The 20,987-nt window shown below is 53.5% G+C and overlaps 5 protein-coding genes across 8 annotated transcripts in view; 3 read left to right on the top strand and 2 right to left on the bottom strand.

Moving 5' to 3' along the window:
* Positions 1-2,337, top strand: part of Mvd (mevalonate diphosphate decarboxylase) — an 8,668-nt gene extending 6,331 nt beyond the window's left edge. The window contains exons 9-10 of the mRNA XM_055621573.1: positions 1,106-1,214; positions 1,815-2,337. Coding sequence (XP_055477548.1) covers positions 1,106-1,214; positions 1,815-1,895 — 190 coding nt within the window. The 3' untranslated portion in view covers positions 1,896-2,337. The remainder of the gene's footprint in view (positions 1-1,105; positions 1,215-1,814) is intronic.
* A 638-nt stretch (positions 2,338-2,975) lies between these two features.
* On the top strand, positions 2,976-10,148 carry LOC129686793 (cytochrome b-245 light chain). Its single transcript, XM_055620882.1, has 6 exons — positions 2,976-3,087; positions 7,184-7,253; positions 7,628-7,702; positions 7,895-7,978; positions 8,480-8,561; positions 9,845-10,148. The coding sequence occupies exons 1-6, from the start codon at positions 3,030-3,032 to the stop codon at positions 10,052-10,054; spliced, it is 579 nt and encodes a 192-aa protein (XP_055476857.1). The 5' UTR covers positions 2,976-3,029; the 3' UTR covers positions 10,055-10,148.
* Positions 10,149-10,211: 63 nt separating this feature from the next.
* On the top strand, positions 10,212-11,349 carry LOC129687126 (60S ribosomal protein L34-like). Its single transcript, XM_055621427.1, is given in 3 exon segments — positions 10,212-10,241; positions 10,322-10,426; positions 10,951-11,349. Coding segments are annotated over 3 exon segments (534 nt in total).
* Positions 11,350-11,824: 475 nt separating this feature from the next.
* On the bottom strand, positions 11,825-13,095 carry Il17c (interleukin 17C). The gene is made up of 3 exons (XM_055620881.1): positions 13,069-13,095; positions 12,531-12,850; positions 11,825-12,086 (listed from the first exon to the last, which is right to left on the bottom strand). The coding sequence occupies exons 1-3, from the start codon at positions 13,093-13,095 to the stop codon at positions 11,825-11,827; spliced, it is 609 nt and encodes a 202-aa protein (XP_055476856.1).
* A 4,876-nt stretch (positions 13,096-17,971) lies between these two features.
* The window catches only part of Zc3h18 (zinc finger CCCH-type containing 18), a 44,287-nt gene continuing 41,271 nt past the window's right edge, over positions 17,972-20,987 (bottom strand). For all 4 annotated transcript variants that reach the window (XM_055620876.1, XM_055620880.1, XM_055620879.1 and 1 more), the window contains 2 exons: positions 19,155-19,251; positions 17,972-18,856 (listed from right to left, as the gene is read on the bottom strand). In XM_055620876.1, the coding sequence (XP_055476851.1) occupies positions 18,658-18,856; positions 19,155-19,251 (296 nt within the window). In that variant the 3' untranslated portion in view covers positions 17,972-18,657. The remainder of the gene's footprint in view (positions 18,857-19,154; positions 19,252-20,987) is intronic.

Here is a 20,987-nt window from a genome sequence, read left to right as displayed (position 1 = left end):
CTATCTATCTATCTATCTATCTATCTATCTATCTATCTATCTATCTAATGTATATGAGTGCTTTACCTGTATGGAATCTGCATTCCAGAAGATGGCATTAGATCACGTTATAGATGGTTATGAGCCACCATGTGGGTGCTGGGAATTGAACTCAGCACATCTGGAAGAGCAGCCCGTGCTCTTAACCACTGAGCCATCTCTCCAGCTCCATTTTTTTTTTTTTTTTTTTTTGTTTGTTTGTTTGTTTCAAGACAGGATTTCTCTGTGTAGCTCTGGCTATCCTGGAACTTACTTTGTAGACCAGTGTGGCCTCAAACTCAGATCAACCTGTCTGTCTCCCGAGTGCTGTGATCAGATGGAAGCACAGGGGCCCTCTTTCAGCAAAGGGTGACTTGAATTCTACTTGTTTGTTTGTATAGGACATTTTTTGACGTTTTTGTTTTGTTTGTTTGTTTTGAGACAGAGTTTGAGGCTGGCCTCAAACTCAGAGATCCACCTGCCTCTGCCTCCTGAGTACTGGGATTAAAGGCATGCACTGCCACACTTGGCCTAGACATTTTTTAGAATGTGTTTGAGTATATGGCCTCCATGAATGTCAGTGTGCTGTGTGCAGTACCCATGGAGGCCAGAAGAGGGCATACGATCCCCTGGAACTGGAGTTACAGATGGTTGTGAGTTGCCATGCCAGTGCTGGAAACCTAACCAGGCCCCCCTATAAGAGCATCAAGTGTTCTCAAGTGCTGAGCTACCTCTCCAGCCCAGAAGTGGGTTTTATTAGGAAATGCATGAGGCATTCTAATGAGTGTGTTAAATATGTGGTACTTTGAAGTGCAGGATTCAGGCAAAGCCCTGATTTCTTCGTTATTGAACACGTTTGAGCCTGTATGTGTGGTTTCTTGTCTCTTCCTTGCACAGATCTGTCTTCTCGGACTGGTCTGAATGCTCTGTGTCACTTAGCAAAATCTCTAATTCATAGTGTTTTCATCATCCCTAAATGAAACCTCCCTCTTAGTGGGCCCTGCCCCCCATCACCCCCAGCCCACCTGTCTCTGAAGAGCTGCCCACCTGGGCCTTCTGTGCACAGCATCATGCCTTCTTTACCTAGGTTTTTAAAGGGGCTGCAGGTGTCGCCTGCTGTGCTCTCTGATGAGCTGAAAGCTGCTCTGGCTATGGAGCCCAGGCCTGCTGCTGTCAAGTACATCATTTCCACTCAGGTGAGGCCAGTATGCCCGGTCACCTCCTTAGCTGCTGGAGGGTGCCAGGCTCCCTCACCCCACTGTGTCTCAGGCAGGAAGCAGAAGCCCACATCAGCCACGGCACAGAAGTAGGCACAGGCTCTTCTTTAGGGTCATCAGACACTGTTTACTCATTTCCTCTCAGCGGTCACAGGGACAGCTTGCATGCAGAGGGAGAGTGGGGGCGTGTTGGGATGTGAGGGTTAAGTCATTCAGGACCAAGAGAATCCAGGAAGATGAAAGTAGTCACTCGCCAGTGTGGGTGGGTATTGGGGTCCCCAAGACTCTGCCCTCAGGCTGTACCCCCCAAAGCAGGGCAGCATCCCTTTGTCTCCTGATCCTGCTCAAAGGCCCACTCTAAGTTCATGCTTTCTTCGCCAGCCATGTGCTGGGGCCACTGAGATCCTCAGGATCTGGCCCAGCCAGGGGAAGGAACACCTAGATGCTCACATGACTTACAAGGAAGCCCCCACCCCCCCATCTAATCCCACCTTAGAGTCTCTGGTGTGTAAAGTCTCTGGAGCCGTGGGTAGGGCTACTGCTGTTATCCATGACAGGACACTGATCTTTGTCCCCCAGGTCGGACCAGGACCTCAAGTCCTAGACAACTCACATGTTCATCTGCTAGGCCCGGATGGCCTACCTCTACAGGACCCTTGACCTCTTCCGTGTCCGGTCCCTTGTGCCATTTGGAGAAGGGGTTGCTCTCTGGGACTGGGGAGCTGGTGTGCTGTTGGCCATGCCTGAGGGGTGCTTGGTGACAATGCTGTGCCATTGCGTATTGATGAGCAGCTGCCTAGGCAGCGGGGGTCCCGAGCCTCACGTCCCCTGAAAGGCTTGCTGACCCGCTCCTGTTAAAGGTGCTCTCAGGATCTCTGTAACCAGCGAAAGCGTGGAGGAGAACGGCTGCAGACAGCAGGGCATCTGTTGAGACTCAGGCTCCTAAACTCAGGCCACACCGCGCTCGGATGGAGTATTTCTTTATAAAGACCAGTGACCCCTCCTGGTGAGGGCAGAGACTGTTGAGCCCCAGGGTGGGGTCCACTGTGGGTGTGGGTGCTGACCTGCTGGCTGCAGGAATAAAAGGTACTGTGGCTGCCTGCCCTGGCGTTCGCTCTTCTAAGCCAGGGAACAAAGGGTCCCTGATTACAGTTGGGTGGTTACTGCTCAGGTCAGCCCTACCCGCCATTGCGTTCTGTCTTGTTTCCCTATGCAGTGGAGAGGTGGGGCCATGAGCCAACTCCTGTGGCCTCCTGTGACAGTGTACTGATCCCTTGTCACCCTAAGCGGTACCCCAACATACACGCCACTGCTGCTGGAGCTGGTCCAGGCCAGGGGAAAGAGGCAACAGCTTTCTGTTCTCCACTGCGCTCTGGGTTTGCTCAGCCATGCACATCATCTTGTCTCTCTTCCTCCACTTAGTCACGGGACTCAGGACACACCTGCCCCAGCTCACAGTCAGGCGGAAGTACCTAGTTTCTCTCCCGTCGCGCGCCCCCCTCCCCCTTAGGGAGCTGCGTTTGTCTGATAATCATAGGTGCGGGGGCTTGAAGTTAATTACTCCAGTGGTTCTGGGGTACAGGTCACAAGTCACAGGCAGCCCTAAGCAGCCCGGGTACATTCCAGCTGGAGGGACGCCCGTGGGGAGACTGACCCACCCACTAAGGCTCAAAGGGAAAGCTCAGAGGAGCCTGCAGGGCACAGCCCGCAGGGGCGGGACCTGAGCAGGGGGCGGGCCGATCGGTGAGGACTTGCAGAGTTGGGCCGGGCGGCTGCGTGTGCAGGGTCCTCGCCATGGGGCAGATCGAGTGGGCCATGTGGGCCAACGAACAGGCGCTGGCGTCTGGCCTGAGTGAGTGAGGCGGAATGCGGGTGGACGGGTCGGTCAGGACCCCTGGAGCGCCGCGGGAGAAGCAGGGCTCGGGCTGGCTCTGGGGGCCGCCGATTGGGGGCTAAGGAGGGGGGCAGCCGGGGCTCGGAACGGGCTGTGGCCGCTGCAGGCCTAGCTGGGCTGCCTGCCCTGCGACCCCGCCCTGCACCCTGCCCGGTCCGCAATGGAACCTCAGAGGAGGAAGTTGCTTGCAGCTGGGGAAGAGGCATTCACCCGGTGGTTTCCCGCCCAGTTAGGAAAACCCGCCGGAGGACCCTCTCCTGCGCACAGCCCACTTGCCCAGGAGTCTGGGCTTCTGGCCTTGGGATCAGTAGGGCTCCGTCTTCTCCTAGAGGGGCTTGGGGTGGAAGTTGAGTTTACCCTGGAGGAGCGGCCAGCTCCATCCCACAAGCTGAGTGTGCGCAGAAACTATTTCACAGGAGACCAGACACCACTCAGAACATAATCTTAGCCCTACCGGGCTGAGATGCAGAGCACTTGGGCCTTGGTCAGGATGGCGCTGGCCGTGGCGCGAACAGTCAGGATTGTCTGGGAGGTCTGCCAAGGGGCAGTGGGACCCCCGGGCGGCACTGCACCGGGAAAGAAACGTGGTGGGCCAGACCAGGAGCATCAGGCCAGAGACTAGAAGAAACTGCAGACATGCCTCAAAGCCAGAGGTAGCCAGGAAAGACCTGCAGAGGCAGCGATGAGGGCCCAGGCTCACCTCCTCACCTGAGTGATGGAGAAATTGCCCCAGTCCACACTGGACGCTCCCATTCTGGGGTGGAGGGCTTTGAAGCGGAAACCTTTTGAAAATGGTGGGCCAGTCGTCTCCCCCTCTTTCCACTTCCCACCCGCCTGCCACTGGTGGAGTGAACACCACACTTTCACAAGTGTTCTTCAGGAAATGGTGACAGAGACATCTCCTGTCCTCCCTGCGCCGTGTGTGCAAGGTCTTCGTGTCCTGCCGCAGCCAACTGTCCACGGCTGACACAAGTCTCTCCAGCGAAGTCACAGGCTGTGGCCACTCTCTCCAAGTGCCACTTCCGCTGCCTTTTCTTTTTATTGGAAAGTACAGCCGTCCTGGGAGAGTTCTGGGCAGTCTAGGTCCAACCAACGGGAGCACACTTGCCTGTTTTAACATTTGGCTTTTTTTTTTAATCGTGTGTGTGCCTGTAAATGGGTACGTGCATTAGTGCAGGTGTTTTCAGACAAAGACTAGAAGAGGGTACTGGATCCCCTGGAACTGGAGTTTCAGCTGGTTCCAAGCTGCCTAATGTGGGTTCTGGGAACTGAACTCAGGTCCTCTGCAAGTGCAGTGGGCCTCCTTAACCACTGAGCCATCTCACCAGCCTCCCCTGTTTTGCTTGGTTTGTTTTGTTTTAAGTCACAGAAAATCCCATCTGTTCTGGCCACATCAGCAGCTGGCTCCACCTCAGGATGAAAGCCTATTTCTGACTGCCGGAGCCCCTGCTTGCCTCGTGGGCCGTCTCCTGCCTTCTTGTTTTTCAGCTTCCTTTCTGTGTCTGAGTTTCCTGAATGTGCCTTAAGCAAGCCATGGGCCTTGGTCTTTATGTTATTGCCAAGAGTCCCTGTACACAGTAGGTCTTCTTGTGGGTTGGCTTTGAGAATGAGCCCTTGGGTCTCCCTGGTGGATAAAGGGTGACCGCCTCCCGCTAATGGTGGGCAGCAGCTCAGGTGTTCTAGGGACATGATACCCTAAGGATTAGTGGCTAGCCAGCTGAGTGAATGTGTGACAAAAACACCCTTCTGTCCTGCAGAGCGCACCTTTACGCTGACCAGCAAAACAGGAAAGTTAATATGTAGCTGAGCTACGAGCCAAGCATAAGGATAAACCAGTGCTATCTGAAGGGTGGGAGAGGGGCTTGGAAGTTGGAGGTGCCCAGGACAGCAAGGAGGCTTTTCCTGAGACTGCTCCAGGGTCTCTGTGCTGGAGAAGGCGGGAGTCACCTCCCAGCTAGACTCACACAGGGCATCCATCCCTGCAGCTGCCAAGAGCTGTTGCTGTCAGGGGTCAGGTGGAAAAGATCTTGAACAGCCAAAGCCTGAGCCCTAGGCCTGTGAAGGGGGTGGGACTGAGGCGGCCTTCCTGCACAGGTGCAGATGCTAGAGGAGTCTGGTTTGAGGGAGAAGCCCTCACCCGGCACAGGGGCTGCTGTGGAATGCATACCGTACCGGCATGAGCTCACACTCACTGTTTGAGGAAGTGAACCCTTCGAGGAGTCAGCACATACAGGGCAGGGCACCTACAGGGCAACACACTCATAGGGCAGGGGTGGGTGCTGGTTCCACTGGGAAGGGGGCAAAGTGTACCCTGAATGTCAAAGGAGATAAAGGGCCAACTGGATTTGGGAAAGTGAATTCATGTGCAGTGTCTCCAGACACAATTGGTCAAGTCTTGGTGACAGTGGACACACTGGGGATGCCCAGCCCTGCGGAGGGACACAGGAGGAAGTTGGGAGGAACCACCCCAGCGTGGGGATTTCTACATAGAAGTTGTGTCATATGCTGTACAGGAAGAGTGAATGTGGGAAGTGCTCAAGTCCCATAAGACTCTATGGTGTGAGGGAGGTCTGGAGGCTGGGCGAACACTTCCCAGAAATGAAGAGACTTTAGGCCTAGGAGAAGAAGTCTTTTTCAGAACTAATGGAAACAAATCCCTTCTTGGACACATTGAAGTGAAATTAGACAAAATGTCCTGGGTTTGTGCCAGCTTAGAGCTCTCAGGTCGGTCAGAGATACCGGCAGACAGTACAGTAGTAACGTCTTATTGTTTGAAATGGACCCTTGATGGAACCTATGAGCCTTCTGTCTTAGCCTCAAAGAGTGTTGGGATTACAAATGGCCACACCTAGCTAAAAAACCGGTACTATGGAAGAGCAACCAGTGCCCTTAAACACTGAGCCATCTCTCCAGTCTGCACGTAATCAAAAGCTCAAGACACTTTTTTGCACGTGGTGTATCACTCATCTTTCTAAATCTACAACAGATTCCTGTCTCTTTTATTTATTTGTTTGCTTTGAGACAGGGTTTCAGGCTGGTCTCAAACTCACTATGCAGGAAAAGATGACTTTGAATTCCTGGGCCCCTTAAAAAATAAGTAAAAACATAGCCACATCACCTTATCCATCACAGCTACAGACTAGAAGCCTCCAAATATCCCAAAGGCAGAAAAATGCATTTGTAAATTGTGATTCATATCACATAGAAAAGCAACCAATTAAAAAAAGCCAGGCTTGGTGGCACACACCTGTAATCCCTTCACTCAGGGAGGCAGAGGCAGGTGGGTCTCTGTGAGTTCGAGTCCAGCCCGGTCTACAAAGGGAGTCCTGGACAGCCAAGGCTACAGAGAGAAACCCCGTCTTGAAAAACAACAACAACAAAAAAGTGCCTGCAATTCAAGTATATGGGGAGGGAGATTGGTTCGGGGCCAGCCAGTGTGTCAAAAACAACAACAAAAAGAGAATGAACTACTAATTATTTACAGAGCACCTCACGCCAGCTTCATCTGAGCTAGAGACACAGACACAAGAACCTTCTGACATGAGGGAGGTTTCGAGTCGTGTGGCTCCATGGAGGAACCACGGGTAACATTAGTGTAAACTATTGTAATGGAGTCATGGAGGGGCTGGCTGAGGCGATAGTGGGCCGTAGCCAGGGTGGCCAAACACCACCGGTATGCTCCCCACCCCCAGGGTTTCTGTGTCGCCCCAGCTGTCCTCTGTAGGTCAGGCTAGCCTTGAGCTCACAGAGATTCTCCTGCCTCTGCCTCCTGAGTGCTGGGATGAAAGGCTTGGGATGGAACCCAGGTATGTACCATTTCGTAACCTACAGCTGCCATGGGGCTGAGGCAGTATTGCTACGGGCAAGTTCAGCTCGCCGTGGCCATGTCCTCTCTGCCCCTGAACCCCCTGCAGAAGGAAGTATAGGCATTTCCTTCTGCGATGGTGCCAGCCCTAGTAGGCAGCGAATTGGAGGTGGTCCCAGCCCAGGGGCAAGCTCAAACTGGCTCACACCTGCAGCAGGTGCCACCTCCTAACCAGCTCTCCACCCTTAGTCCTCATCACAGGGGGCATCGTGGCCACTGCTGGACGCTTCACACAGTGGTATTTTGGCGCCTACTCAATGTATCCTTCTACTGTGGGCCGGGAAGGTGTGGCAGTTCCAGCACCGCCACCTCACAGACATACTCTGTTGGCCACAGCCTCTGGAAGCAGGACCAGCTAGCTCTGTCTGCAGGCTCAGAAGCCAAGGCCCAGGGCTGGAAAGCCACTTGCCAAAGGCCACAGAGTCGGTTCAGCCAAACGTGGCGCTGAGGTCCGCTGTCCCAAGGCTTGGATTGAGGTTCACTCCACCTTGCTGGACAGTAGGCCCACTGGCCAGAACCTGAAACAGAAGAGGTGGGAGGGTAGGTCTAGGCCAGCGGCTGTGCCTCCACTTACCCACAGCAAAGACGCACACTGGCTCAGGCCTGGCGAGGCTTCCCTTAACCTCAGCGCAGTGTTGCAGGTGTGCTCATCTGTCTCTTGGAGTACCCCCGGGGAAAGAGGAAAAAGGGCTCCACCATGGAGCGATGGTAAGTCATTCACACCCGAGTGGCCTGGGGACCTGTCCCATGGAGTCAACTTCCATGAGCTTCCAGCCCAAGCCTGCCCAACTGCTGGGCCTGTGTGCCCAGCAGAAAAAGGACTAGAACCCTGGAAGGGGGTGGATAGGGAGTGACAAGGGATCCTGACCCTCTGACCTTTTGTGTTCCCTCTACATCTAGTGGACAGAAGTACCTCACCACTGTGGTGAAGCTGTTTGGGCCCCTCACCAGAAACTACTACGTCCGGGCTGTCCTCCACTTCCTGTGAGTCCCTCTGCCTATCCCTAGGAGGCTAAGAGGAGCCTCCAGACATGGTTCTGTAGCCTGGACAGGAAGGCATCGCCCAGCCACGCCCCTTCTTCATTGATATTTATCCAAACAGAAAAGTCCAGCTTTTCGAGAGGGCAGAAGGGCCCAGACCCGCAGTGCGCACCTCACCTAGCCCCTGAGCTGCAGTCATGGTTCTGGGTGGCTCCCTGTGGGCCTGCTACACCTGCAGTTCTTCAAGGTCTTTGCTAAGCCAGGACTGGGACACACCCATCCATATGGCCACACTCCAGCTTAGGCCATTTCCCCGACGTGGTAGCTGGGGCTCAAATCAAAGGCCAATTACCGCAGAGAACAGCTTATACCAAACCTAAACTGGATCTGGGCAGAGCTGGGTCCGGCTCCCCTAGGGCCCTGGGGACAAACTCTCCCTCTGAAACCTGTGACCAAGATCCCCTCTGACTGCTGTCTATTTGCTTCCTCCTGGCATCCCCGAAGGCTGTCAGTGCCTGCAGGCTTCCTGCTGGCCACTATCCTGGGGACTGTCTGCTTGTTCATTGCCAGTGTAATCTACCTGCTGGTAAGTGTCTGTCCTCTCTGGTCAGCCTCCCTCCCACCCCCGTCCCATGTCCTTGGGGCTCTTGGCTCTCATAACAGCTTACTCGCTCCCATCGGCTGGCTGCGGTGTGTCACATCAGCTGTCTTGCTTGCTTGCGCTGTCTACTGTAACAGGGCGCTTCCCTGTTGAAGCTCCATTGTAGCGAGGCTGGGCAGGTGGATAAAGAGACTCAGAGAGGCAGTGTGGCTGGCCCAGGCCGTACCTCCAAGCCTCAGTGTGTATCCATTGTGCGTCTAAGCCTGCCTGAGTTTGGGGTGCACCTATCAGGAGCTCGTGTCACAGAAGCATTTATTTACTTATTTATTTATTTTAATTTTTATTTTGAGAGAAAGAGAGGGTCTGGTGTAGCCCCGGATAGCTATGTAGTTGAAGATGGCCTTGAACTCCTGATCCTGCCCCTACCTCCTAGTTTGTGTTCATTAAAAGTCCTTTTTTTTTTTTTTTTTTTTTTTTCTGTTTTGAGGTCATATAGATATCTTCCTGCGTTCTCTTCTGCCAGCTCCGTTCTTATCTTGTGCTGTGTGTTGGTTAGGAGGTATAGCCACAGGTGTGGTCTGTGCTGCAGACTTTCCATTTCTCAAACAGTGTGGGAAACGAAATCAATTAATTAGTTAATTTTGGTTTTTTGAGACAAAGTTTCTCTGTGTAGCCCTAGCTGTTCTGGAACTCACCCTGTAGAACAAACTAGCCTCAAAGCCATAGAGATCTGCCTGCCTCTGCCTCCTGAGTGCTGGGATTAAAGGTGTGTATCACCACTGTCCGCTGGGATACTAAATTTAAATGCACATTCCCAGATACATAGAACCAGATGGCAAGGGAGTCCTTGTGGGGTAGAGGGGGTAGCGGCACTATTTCCAGCAAGTTCTCTGCTTGCCTTCTTTACCACCCAGCCCTACACGCTTCCTATAGCTTCCTTGACACTGTGGAGAGGCTGTAGCATGAGTGGGTATCCCTTGGAGGGGTCCCGGAAGCTGTGTGGGTAATGGAATTTGCCCCCGGAAGTGCTTCTGGGAATGTTATAGAAGCCCAGGGGCTCTGTGCTCCTCTATTGCAGGGCCCTCGTGGCATGGCCACATAGCTCGGGTTTGGTGTCAGGTGGTCCCAGATCCCTGTGTGTGGCCTTAGTCTAGTCAGTCATTGTAAACCACTCCCATCATGCTTAGGGGTTAAGACCCTTGTCCACTTGGAGTCCCTAGTGATGGTAAGCAGCTTGAAGCATAACATAAGCCCTCTCTGCCCCTTAGGCAGCCATCCGGGGGGAGCAGTGGACCCCCATTGAGCCTAAACCCAAGGAGCGACCACAGGTTGGAGGCACCATCAAGCAGCCACCCACCAACCCTCCACCCCGGCCACCAGTGGAGGCCCGCAAGAAGCCAAGTGTGGATGAGGAGGAGGCATCCACAGCTGGAGGCCCCCAGGTCAACCCGATCCCAGTGATAGATGAGGTGGTGTGACCTTCGCTGCCTGTCTACAGCGCCCTCTTGAGTTTCCCTGCGGTTGCCCACGGTGGGTGGTGAAGCCTGCTGTAATAAACAGAGTGAATGGCTGGTGTGGACAAGTAGCTCTTCCTGGGAGGCTGGGAGAGGGACTATGGCTGGCAGTGGATCGAACATGTTCTCAGCCCCGTTTGGTGACCCGAAGGTCTGACGACTGCCCAGTGGGCCCTGGGTGGGCTCAGGCTTACAAGTGGGACCCTGAGCCTATCCTGGTTCTTCCGGAAGCATAGTGGAAGCCGCTGGCTGCCAGTCCCCTTCACCAAAGCACCCAGTGGGGCCAGAGTACAGGCTGCTGCCCTGGCAGCTCCTGGCCCTGGGCTGGTGTCTCCGGTTTGGCTTCACAGCCCCGGGTCCCTACTGAGGAAGAGGCCTGGCAGTTCAATGCTGGCAAGTGTTTTGAGGCACTGACTGCCTGACTTGATGCAGGGGAGTGTCCCTGGGGATCAGCCTGAGGCAGAGGTGGTGTCCCCCAAAGGGTCAAAGTACTACAAAGACTGGGGGTGGCAATGTGGCCCTGAGGGACCGCCTAGGCCAGCAGCTGCCCCCCCCCCCCGAAAGGTGGAGACCCAGGCCTGAAGGCTCTGCTGTGATCAAGACCCTCTTCACCCCTGCATACACCCTCAGGAAAGGATTTGGGGCTTTAGTACTTTCTGAGCACCCAGTGGGTGGGCAGGGCCAGGAGGGAAGAAAAGCAGGCCGACTTGCAGGAATAAATGAAGGCTGTAAAGTACATCCATTTAATAAGAGTTAAAATAAATAATTGTTTAAAACATAACTGAAAGGGCTGCATCCCGCAGGGTGCTCTGGGATAACACAGAGCCAGCTCCCGTCTCCTTCCCGGTCACTACGGCTAGAGGTTCAAGAAGAGGAAGCCAGCTCTTCCGGAGACGGTGCTTAGAGACAATGTCCAGTGTTTGACATACTATTGTAGGCTCTCCTACACTACAGCCGCCAACAAAACTAGGCTGTCTCGAACCCCTGGCAACAGGATTGTTCACCTGTATACCGAGAAGGTTGGGAAAGCACCTAACTCTGCATGAGGTGTGTGCCCGGGCAGACTTTGAGGGGTTCGAGCTGGGAGGGCTAAAGTCCTTAGGAGATTGTTTAAGACAAAGAAGCACATTAGCAGGGCCTATGGCGGTTCCATGTGTGCCAAGTATGTGCACAACAGGATCAAGCGGGCTTTCCTTATTGAGCAGAAAATCATTGTGAAAGTGTTGAAGGCACAAGTACAGAGTCAGGAAGCAAAATAAATATGCAGCTTTTTTTAAATTAAAAAAAAAAAGAGGAAGCCGGTTCCTTCAGGCCTACCGCACCCTCTCTTCTGAGACCATTTCGCCATGTAGCGCTGGCTTCCCTGGAATCATTACATAGAGCAGGCTGCCTGAAAACCTGTGGCAACCTTCCAGCTCTGCCGGTGCTGGCATTCCAGGTGTGCTCCAGGCCACGCCTAGCTTTCCCCTCTGGTGACAGGGCAAGCTAAGGCTGGAGAGCCATTGGGAGTGATCCTTCCAGACACGGGGATGTCTGCCCTCTCCAGTCCTGAGGCCAGCAGCTTGGATCTGGGCAGGAGTCAGGGCTCACAGGGCAAGGGCTGGGTAGTTCCTGCTGCTCTCTTGAGTCAATAAATAACCAATAAATACTCATAAATAGAAGACATCCTCTGTGGGGATGCCTGAAATGTCTGTCCTGGAAGGGGCCTGGTACAGCACAGTGGGCCACAAGTCGTCACTGTGCGGACCTGGGAAGAACGCAGGTGCATCCAACGGGCACGCGGATGAACTCAGTGTGGAAGGCGAAGGAGCCTGGTATAGGGTCCCCTGCACCGTCTGGGGAGCAGGGCTGTCGCCTCAGCACCAGCAGGCTCTGCAGCAGCTGCACAGAGTTCAGGGCGGCTGTCTCACGGCCGGTCTTCGCGTTGATACAGCCACGACACAAGCACTCTGCCACGGCCAGCTTCTGCGGGTAGCGGTTCTCATCTGTGTCGATGCTGTAGGGGACGGGAGCAAAGACAGTGCTCACTCTGGTTCTACCGAGAACAGGTCTGAGCTTCACAAGCAGCATGGTGGAGGCAGTGTCCCTCCTCCCTCCTCAGAGCTCCACCCTCTTGTGGCTACAGCACTTGCTCTGGAATTTGCAATCTGAGAGTTCAGGATGTGAATGCTACAGACAGAAAGGTGCAGGCACAAGAAAGCTAGCATTCTGTTGGCGCTCAATAAATGATGCTACCGTACATGTCCCCCTGGCCTCTGAGAACACAGGAGCAGGGGCTTCAGTGGGGGTCCTGATCTCACTTGTCCCCAGCCTCAGCTTTTCAGGAGAAAACATGTTTTTAAAAGTTTGGGTGAGCATGCCCCCGAATAGACAAGGACCTAACTGAGGCTTCAGAGTGGGAAGAAAGCCAGTCCACCAGCAGGAACCCCATCACCCTCACCGATATCTCCAAGGCGAGATGGAGCGCTGGTGGGTGTCAGCTTCCAACACCTCCTCTGGCCGTAGCACGGGGCACTGTGTTCCAACTAGAGGTCCTCCATGCTGCCTCCTGTGGCCCGGGGCCTCCAAAGTGGACACCAGGGCTACAGGGAGAGCCTGTTCCCACCTGGCACTTTGAGTTAGCAGGTGTGGGGGAGCCTGGCCGTGAGACAGTTCCTCAGCAGAGTAGCACCGCAGGATCCTATGGCTTCGGGGTGTCCCCCAGGATGGGGGATCTTGATGAGGCATACCAGTAGGCAACCAGGCTAGAAGCAGGAGCCCCTGGGGAGCAGGCAGGTGTATGGTTAGGGGTAGCCCTGAGAACACCCGCTTCCTCCCAAGCTTGCCCGTCCTCCCTGGAAAGATGGTTTAGATTTCCCTTGGTAAGTGGGGAGTTAGCCTAAAGGCATTCCAGTGAGTCTAGGCTTAGAGAGAGGGCCCCAATATCCACCCTTCTGGGTAGGCTGTCATCACGAGGCGGGGAAAGGCACCAGGCTCACCATCACCGTGGCAGTGACAATGGCCATGGCAGTAGACAAGGAGCAGCCTCACACCTGGCGATGGTCCCAGGGCTGCACCTGCTGAAGCCTGGCTGCGTGCTTTATACCTGGGGCCACACCTGGGAAAACCCGGCACTGCTTCCTCCTCTGGGTCTGTCCCTCTGCATCGTCACAGGGCTGTCCAGGTAGGTCCTGAGAACAGCCTGCGCCCTGCCCTGACCACACCCACAGATACGTCGGAGCCTCTTGGAGGCAACCTCTCTACCCACAGGGACCATGCTCAGTGGAATGCCCACGAAAAGACAGGGGCCTTGCCTGGTGGGAAACTCTGGAACCAGAAACCAGGGGTTTCAGCTGTGCAGTTCTTAATAGCTTGTCACTCTGTGTCCTTCTTGCTCTTTGAACTCCCAGACCCCGTGGTTGGCACTGGGCTTGCATGTTACTTCCTGCCTTGAGGCAGTAAGGTTCAGTGCCTGGACCAGTGGGTGGACATTGAGGTTGTGCTTCTTGCCTGAGGCGGTCACCACAACCCCTCCCCTGTGCAGGCAGGAGAGATGGGTGCTATGGAATGCCCTTAGGTTTGAGCAGGGCACCTACAGGTTTTTCATTGAAAGAAACAAAACAAAAAACAAACAAACAAACAAAAAAAAACAATAAAACTTTTATGTGCGTAGTAAGAATTTTGGTCTCTTAAAAAACCTAGTTATGTGAATGTTTTTATTTTAATCCCAGGTGTGGGATATGAGGCTGCTTCGGCTTGTCCACAGCTGTTAACTATGATTGTCTTCTGTACTAGCAGGGCCATGATCTTTGCCAGCTGCAGATAGTTTTGAGGGTATATATGCCAGAGCCCAGAGAGAGGCCGGGGGCGCTGAAGGTGAAGGTGTCCGCTGTCCCCTCTCCCGTCGCTGCTCCTGATGGCTGTTGTTGCACTTGGATGAGAAGTTGGATATATCCTGACAAGGAAGATTGGATCTGCCCTAAGGAACCCAATGGACACTAACCAGCAGGAAGTAACCTAGAGTCCTATACCCCCTTTCCCCTCTAACCTTCTGGCTCTCTTACCTGATGTTGGGGTGTTGGAAGGGATTGGGTTATATGAGCCCAATAAAGTAGCCTAAAAAATACAGCAACATACGTGAGCCAGGTGTGGTGGCACACACCTTTAACCTGGGCACTCAAGAGGCAGAGGCAGGCAGATTTCTGTGAGTTCGAGCCCAGCCTGGTCTACAGAGTGAGTTCCAGGGCAGCCAGGGCTACTTAAAAAAATTGTATTTCAAAAACCCAAAAACTTTTCTGTGGATGAGTGTTGTCTGCATGTATGTGCATTTCATGTGTGTGTGGTGCCCATGGAGTTCAGAGGCGAGTTGATCGCCTCGACTGGAGTTACTGGCTGGTTATAAGCCACCATGTGGGCTTTGGGAACAGAACCTGGGTCCTCTGCAAGGGCAGCCAGGGCTTTTCACCTTTCAGTCTTCTTTCCAGCCCCTCTCCTACAGTTTGTTCTTGTTTTGTTTTTGTTTTTCAAGTCAAGGTTTCAGGGTTTCTCTGTGTAGCCCTGGCTGTCCTGAACTCACTTTGTAGGCCAGGCTGGCCTTGAACACACAGCGATCGATCTGCCTGTCTGTGCCTCCCTGAGTGCTGGGATTAAAGGCAATGAGCTACCACACCTGGCTTTTCCTTCAGCTTTATCCCAGGTGAAAATCCTGGGGCAGGAGGTATAAACCTACTAGAAATGAGTGCAGTGACTGAAGGAAGCTTGTTCGGGCTGGGAACCACCTGCAGTGCCCCTCCGCCACTGGGTTCCTAGCCACTGGATGGCTAGGGTGGGCTGGGTACTGTGGGTGCTTTTGTTTATCTGAAAAGAGGACAAGTGGGAGCCAGATCCTGGGATGTTTCGAATGCCTAAGGTTTGGACGTCATTCGAAGGCTTCTACCCTGGGGCCCCCTTGGGGCTCCGGCCACCTCCAAAGCAGAAAGACTCCCCTTTTGCTAGAGTCTCAAATGTCCAGCTGCGGGGGTGGAGCCAGGGTATATAGGCATGGCTCCTCCTCCGAGGAGCCTTTGTACAGGCAGTATCAACCTGAGGGCAGGGACCGTGGTGTGGCATCAGCTGTGGCCCCAGAACTGAGGTGGCAGGCATCAGGGTGCCCTGTGAGTGACATCCCAAAGGGATGAAGGGACAGTTCTGCTCACTGACTTGAAGGGCCACCATGAGAGCAGTGTCATGCTGCCACCTGGCTGGGGTCACTTGTTAGCTGACAGTGCTGCTGTCACCAGGGTCACAGAGCACCAGGCTACTTGGGTAGATGCTCCCAGCCCCTCCCCTCACAGAGAACAGTGCTAGGTGGGGGTTCAGACTGGCTAAGTGTGCCAAGGAGCCCCTTCTGAAATGTCCCTAAGGCTTCTGAAGCTGGGGCTGACATGTTTTTTTGCATAGCCCAGCCCTAGGTCCCTCCCTTGCCGGCTCGCTGACCTCCAGCTTCTCCCTGGCACACTCATTCGCCCACCAACATGCTCTTAAGCACCCACATGTCCAGCTGTAGCTGCAGGGCTTCGGGTCCTGAGACTATCCTGGTGGACATGGGTGGGGTTTCCCAGGCCTTAATTTTTTTTCTGCCTAACAATGGGCACCGTGACACGATTCCTGTGGCCTTTCTGCATTCTGAGTCTGTGAGTCACAAGACTTCAAGACACGGGTGGGAAGGAGGTAGATTTGAGGTGAGGGAAGAGTTGGGCCAGCTACATCCTGGAAGAGAGGGTTGCCTCAATAGATTCCTGTCTCTTCTTGGGTAGGAGTCTTTCTGTATACAACCTGTCTAACAGCACCCAATGTCCTAGGAAGAGGAGGAGGAAAACAAGGAAAAAACTGTGTGTGTGTACCAGAAGTTGGGGGGAGGGGGGAAGGAACACCAGGGAGAAGGGCCCACTTTATAGTGCCCCATTCTAAACCATCTGTCCCATCAGTGTAGAGCCCAAGGGGCCAAGGTGGCTCCCTAAGGAAGAGCACCTGTCAAGGCCTCTGTCAAGGCCGTACCCGGTAGGAGGGGGCATGGATATGCTCACCTCTTGTCTCTGTTCCATCTTGTACCCCAGGCCCAGGGAACAAGAACTTTGGAGACATCCTCAATTACTGCCATGTGCACACTCTTTTAAGGAGCTTCAGCTTTACCCCACTTCTCAGGCAGGGAAACTGAGGCCCAGTGTGGCAGCAATTTAACCCAGACTGTACAGAAAATGTTGGAAGTGCTGGGTTTTAGCTCTGACAGAACCAGCCTTCCTAGTGTCTGGTATCCTTAAGTACAGTCCCTAGCTGCTTGTCTCCACCTCTGCTTTACTGGCTCTGATTCCGAAGGCAGGGGGCAAGGCACGGGTGTGATTGGGTAGAGCCCAGGGTCTCAGGAGGCAAGAGGCCCAGGTTGCCTGACAGATATTTAGCCGGGGACTTCATGGAGGCTGAGCTGGTCCAGCAGTTATCCTCAACAAGACTGCTCTACTTCCTTTGCCAGGCCCTGAGGCTGGCATCTGTGGACCTGTGTGCCATGACCACTTTCTAAATGGAACTCAGCAGAGCTGACCAGGTCTCCTGCCTTAGCTTACAGCAGCAGCTTGTTGGACCTCTGACATCACACTTGTGGCTGGCAGCTGTCCTCTGCTCAGTTAATCCCACACACAGCTCCAGTCTAGCCTGCCCAGCCCTTGAAAGGCAGGGGACTCCCGGGCCAGGATGGCTCCAGCATACTGGCCTCTGAGCACCCATGTTGGAGCAGATACTCCATGGGTGTCCTAAGATGGCAGCAGGGCAGCTCGTCAAGCTTGGCCCAGGCCATGCCCTGTAACCTTTGGTCTCAGTACCCACCTGGCCTGTTCTATATTTTAACCACTGGTGGCTGGGTGGGCAGAGATCTGAATGAGCACTCTAGGCAGACACTGCCTAGGACTGTATGAAGGGTATGGAGAGTGGGTGGGATGTGGGAGCCAGAACACTTGCAAACATTAGAGGCAGAAGGTAGGTAGCCTTGCTCCCGAAATTCATTCAGAAGTCCCAGGTTGGGCAAGACTGGAAAAGCACGCAGGAGGAAGGATGTTGGGCAGCCTGCCCTAGATGGCAGGCCCGCCCACACCATGCTTCAGTGGCCCCTACACAGATTTCTGCCCAGCCTGGTCAGGCAAGAGGGTGGCCTGGAGACCTCAGGTCTCTCTGAGGGGTCTCAGGCAGAACTTACTGTTGGTCTGTTTGGAGTTGCTAGGTGGGCTGCAGCTCTTCTGGGGCTGGGGTGCAGTCAGTAACAAGGCTGGCTGCTGCTCTGTGACCCAGCAGCAGGGCTGTGGGGATGTTTATACTGGTACTACCCTGGGTAAAGAAAGGAGCTGGGGGTCGGAGAGAGCTCAGCTGGTACAGAGCTTGCCTTGCAAAAATGAAGGATCAGAGTTCAAGCCTTTGAACCCATGAAAAATATCATTTGTGCTGGGGAGGTAGAAACAGATCTCAAGGCCTTAGGCCAGCCTGTCCAGTCTAATGGTGAGCTCCAGGCCAATAGATCCTGTCTCAAAGGAGGTGGAAGGCATTATTGGGAATGATACCTGAGGCTGTCCTCCTTCCCACTTGATGTGTGTGTGTGAGGTTGGGCTAGGTACTTCCCGGAAGGTGGTGATAGATAAGGTGGGGCCAGGAACAAGACCAGGAACATTTGCCTGGGAAGACACTGTAGTCTTGGCCTCTCTGGAGGCCTAACACTGCAGGGGCTACAGAGCTGTGCCTACTGCTCCTGGTGGTGAGAGGCAGCAGTGTCTATTCCAAGGGTGGGTCTCTCTTGGAGTGCTTGGCCCATTCTGAGCCAAAGCATGGGTGTCCAGTGGGGAGGTAGCCCAGGCCCACACAGACATCACGAGGACCAAAAACTGCTTATCAAAATATTTTATTTTAGGAGATCGCTCAAAAAAGACCCTCCACATTGGACAGACACCCCAACAATACCCTTGGCCTTTATTTTTTCTTTTCTGTTTTCCTTTTAATCAACTAAAACAATTTGATGCTTAAAATAAAAGACAGGAAATGTTTCCCAATTAGACTTTAGGCAAGAATATATATATATATATATACGTATATATATATACTTCTGATCCAGGGGAGGGGGAGATGGTGTCGCCTGTAGTCCAGAAAGTGTTCTGCTTTCCTGCCCCAGAAAGGAGATTCTGTTGAAAACACGCAGCCCAGAAGGCCACCTGGGAGAAATGAGGACGGAGGCAGAAGAGTGTGAGCCCAGCCCCTGCGTGTCTGAAGCTCTTAAGTTATAGAGAGCTGGTGCTGCTCCCTGTCTCAGCGCTGACCTGTCCGTCTGTCCTGTCTGCCCGTAGACTCTGTTCTGGAAGGAGCTGGTTCAGTCTGGTGGGGAGGTTGGGACTCAGCATCATCTTCGTCTTGTGTGTGGCTTCTTTTCCAGCTGAGAAACTTTTTTTTTCTTTTTTCATTTTTAAAAAGAATCACAGCCAAAATAAGACATTAACTGGAAAATCCAAAATGGCTGCGCTTACCCTATTTTTTATAAAAACATTTTAGAGTCTACTCCAGGGAGTGAGCTGGGCCCACTACACTTTGCCAGGGATCTTGGCCCGCTTTCGAGCAATGGCATCCTCCACGGCCTTAAGCTGTTTAAGGAGCTCCTCCCGCCGTGACAATGTGCTGGCCTTCCCTGACTTAGTGCCTGCAGCAGCAGTGTCGGTGGCTTTGCCGGGCACGCTGGTGACCTTGCTGGAACTCTTAGATTGGGGTGATAGTGGACGTTTCCTGTAGGGTTGAGAAGGTATGAGGCAAGAGATGAGAAAGAGCCTGCCCTGGGGTGACCACCTAGGGCTCCTCACTTCCTTTGTGGAGAGACAAAGGATGGTCCAGGCTAGCCCACAGCCTCTCCTGAGACCCTATGGTTCTTGTCTAGGGCTCTTTACAAAATGGGATTGTGTTGGTATGCACAGCTTGAGTCTGAGGGCTCGTGCTGTTTGCCCTTCCCACTTGGCCTCCATGTTTCCCACATTCCTAAAGCCTATCAGCTGTCCAGGAGAAGTCTGTCTTGGACACAGAGACTTACCTGTCTGTTGGGGCAGCAGGAGCTTTAGCATTCTGGCCTCTCTGCTTCTCTGGTTTTGGGGAGCCCATTCTTCCCCCTGATTTCCGGTCCCGAGAACCTGGTCAACAATGGGACAGAGTGAAACCACTACTCTGTACCTGGGCCACCAGGGGACCCAGGCCAAAGTGTGAGGGTGGCCAAGTGTGGCTGGCTATACTCCTAGCACTGGGAGGGTAGAAGAAGGAAGATCAGGAGTTGAATTACTTGCTTACATGGTGAGTTTAAGTTCATTCTGGGTTACTACGAGGCCCTCCCTACTCAAAAAGTCAGGGTCAGGAAAGCTGGCACACTTCTCTTTTCATAAAGAAAACTGGAAAAGCCCAGAAAAAAAGGACAAGTACTGCCTCAGAAAGCAGAGCTCATGAAGCTATGATACCCCTGGAGGCTGGGGTCAGTCTCATGAGTACGCTTTCTAACGAGACTGTCCTTCCTCAGCACAGAGGTCTGACAGTGAAGAGCAGTAAGACCTGATAGTTTAGAACTGGAAGCAAACTCAAGAGTGGCCTGCTCTGGGCTAGGCAGTGGAGAGAGAAAGGCAGGGCCTAAGCATGAACCAGGCCAGGTTGACCCATTGGCCAGGGCTCTGACTATGGGGAAAGAAGTCCTCCAGGGCACAGAGCCTTAGGGACACGGGTCCAGGGACCCCAGCTTGCAGCAGGCAGCCTCTTTCATACCTGCTTCAGAAAGGGAGTGTGGGCTTTTGTTCTGCCCATCAAAGCTAATCAGGAAGATCCCACTATCTTTTCTGCTGGGCTTGAGATGGGGTGTCCTGAAGAGATCTGGGGAGCGGGGAAGGTCCCCAAGGTTAAACAATGACTCAGACACTGCCCTCACATCCCACTGGGCCTAAGGTGTGCAGAGGCGCAGAGCTAGATCAGGCTGGGGTGAGGCTTCACTGGCTGGCTGGTGGGTGTGCTGCTGGTTTTATGACAACTTGACACAAAGGAGTCATCTGAAAGGAGGGAACCTCAACAGAGAAAATGCCTGAGACCTAGCTGTAGGTAAACTTGTGCGGCACTGAAGTAACTGATGTAGGAAGGCCCAGCCCACTGTGGATAGTGCTACCACGAGGCAGGTGGTTGTGGGTGCTGTAAGAATGTAAGCTGAGCTGGGCAGTGGGCACACACCTTTATTCCCAGCACTCGGGAGGCAGAGGCAGGTGGATCTCAGAGTTTGAGGCCAGCCTGGCCTACAGAGCGAGTTCTAGGACAGCCAGGCCACACAGAGAAACCCCGTCTCGAAAACCAAAGGAAAGAATGCAAGTTGAGCATCTGCATCAGTGCCTACCCCAAGATCCCTGTCCTGACTTCCTTCCATGAGGAGCAGCGGCATGGAAGTGTAAGCCAACTCTTTTGGTCATGGTGTTTCATCACAGCAATAATGACCCTGACTGAGACTTTGGGTGTTAGAACTTGCCTAGAAAAAAGCAAATGTACTTGCATTCATTCACTTGTTGCCTTTGACTTTTGTTTTGATGCTGTCTCATGTAGCCCAGGCTGGCTTGGAAGTCTGTGTGGCCAAGGATGACCTTAAACTTTTAACCCTTCTGCCTCTACCTCTCCAGTGCTGATTACAGATGTACACACCATCCCATGTATGTAGTGCTGGGGATCAAACCCACTCTGCCCTGTGTTCTGGTCTGTAACGGAAGAGTTATTCATCATTAACACGTTGTATCTGTGCCAACACACACCGGCTTTTCATCAGTCACTTCTTGTGCTCCACCACTGACCTACGCTGTCATACTGTTACTTAAAAAGGAAGACTAAAACTTTTCTATCATGCACAGTGGTA

This window comes from Psammomys obesus, unplaced genomic scaffold (genome assembly GCF_907164565.1).
Source record: "Psammomys obesus unplaced genomic scaffold, mPsaObe1.curated_primary_1811, whole genome shotgun sequence".
NCBI classification, from domain to species: domain Eukaryota; kingdom Metazoa; phylum Chordata; class Mammalia; order Rodentia; family Muridae; genus Psammomys; species Psammomys obesus.
The sequence above is the reverse complement of the archived record's forward strand: the minus strand, read 5'-3'. Positions and strand labels throughout refer to the sequence as shown.

What these genes read in the sequence shown, in the direction of transcription:
- Il17c (XM_055620881.1), bottom strand. Translation starts at nt 13,095, where the DNA reads ATGGCCATTGTCACTGCCACGGTGATG. An exon ending in TTGTCACTGCCACGGTGATG is followed by an intron (nt 12,851 to 13,068) that starts GTGAGCCTGGTG and finishes CCTGCTCCCCAG; the next exon opens with GGGCTCCTGCTTCTAGCCTG. An exon ending in ATCTCGCCTTGGAGATATCG is followed by an intron (nt 12,087 to 12,530) that starts GTGAGGGTGATG and finishes CGTCCCCTACAG; the next exon opens with CATCGACACAGATGAGAACC.
- LOC129686793 (XM_055620882.1), top strand. Translation starts at nt 3,030, where the DNA reads ATGGGGCAGATCGAGTGGGCCATGTGGGCCAACGAACAGGCGCTGGCG. An exon ending in TATTTTGGCGCCTACTCAAT is followed by an intron (nt 7,254 to 7,627) that starts GTATCCTTCTAC and finishes ACCTCAGCGCAG; the next exon opens with TGTTGCAGGTGTGCTCATCT. An exon ending in CCAGTGTAATCTACCTGCTG is followed by an intron (nt 8,562 to 9,844) that starts GTAAGTGTCTGT and finishes TCTGCCCCTTAG; the next exon opens with GCAGCCATCCGGGGGGAGCA.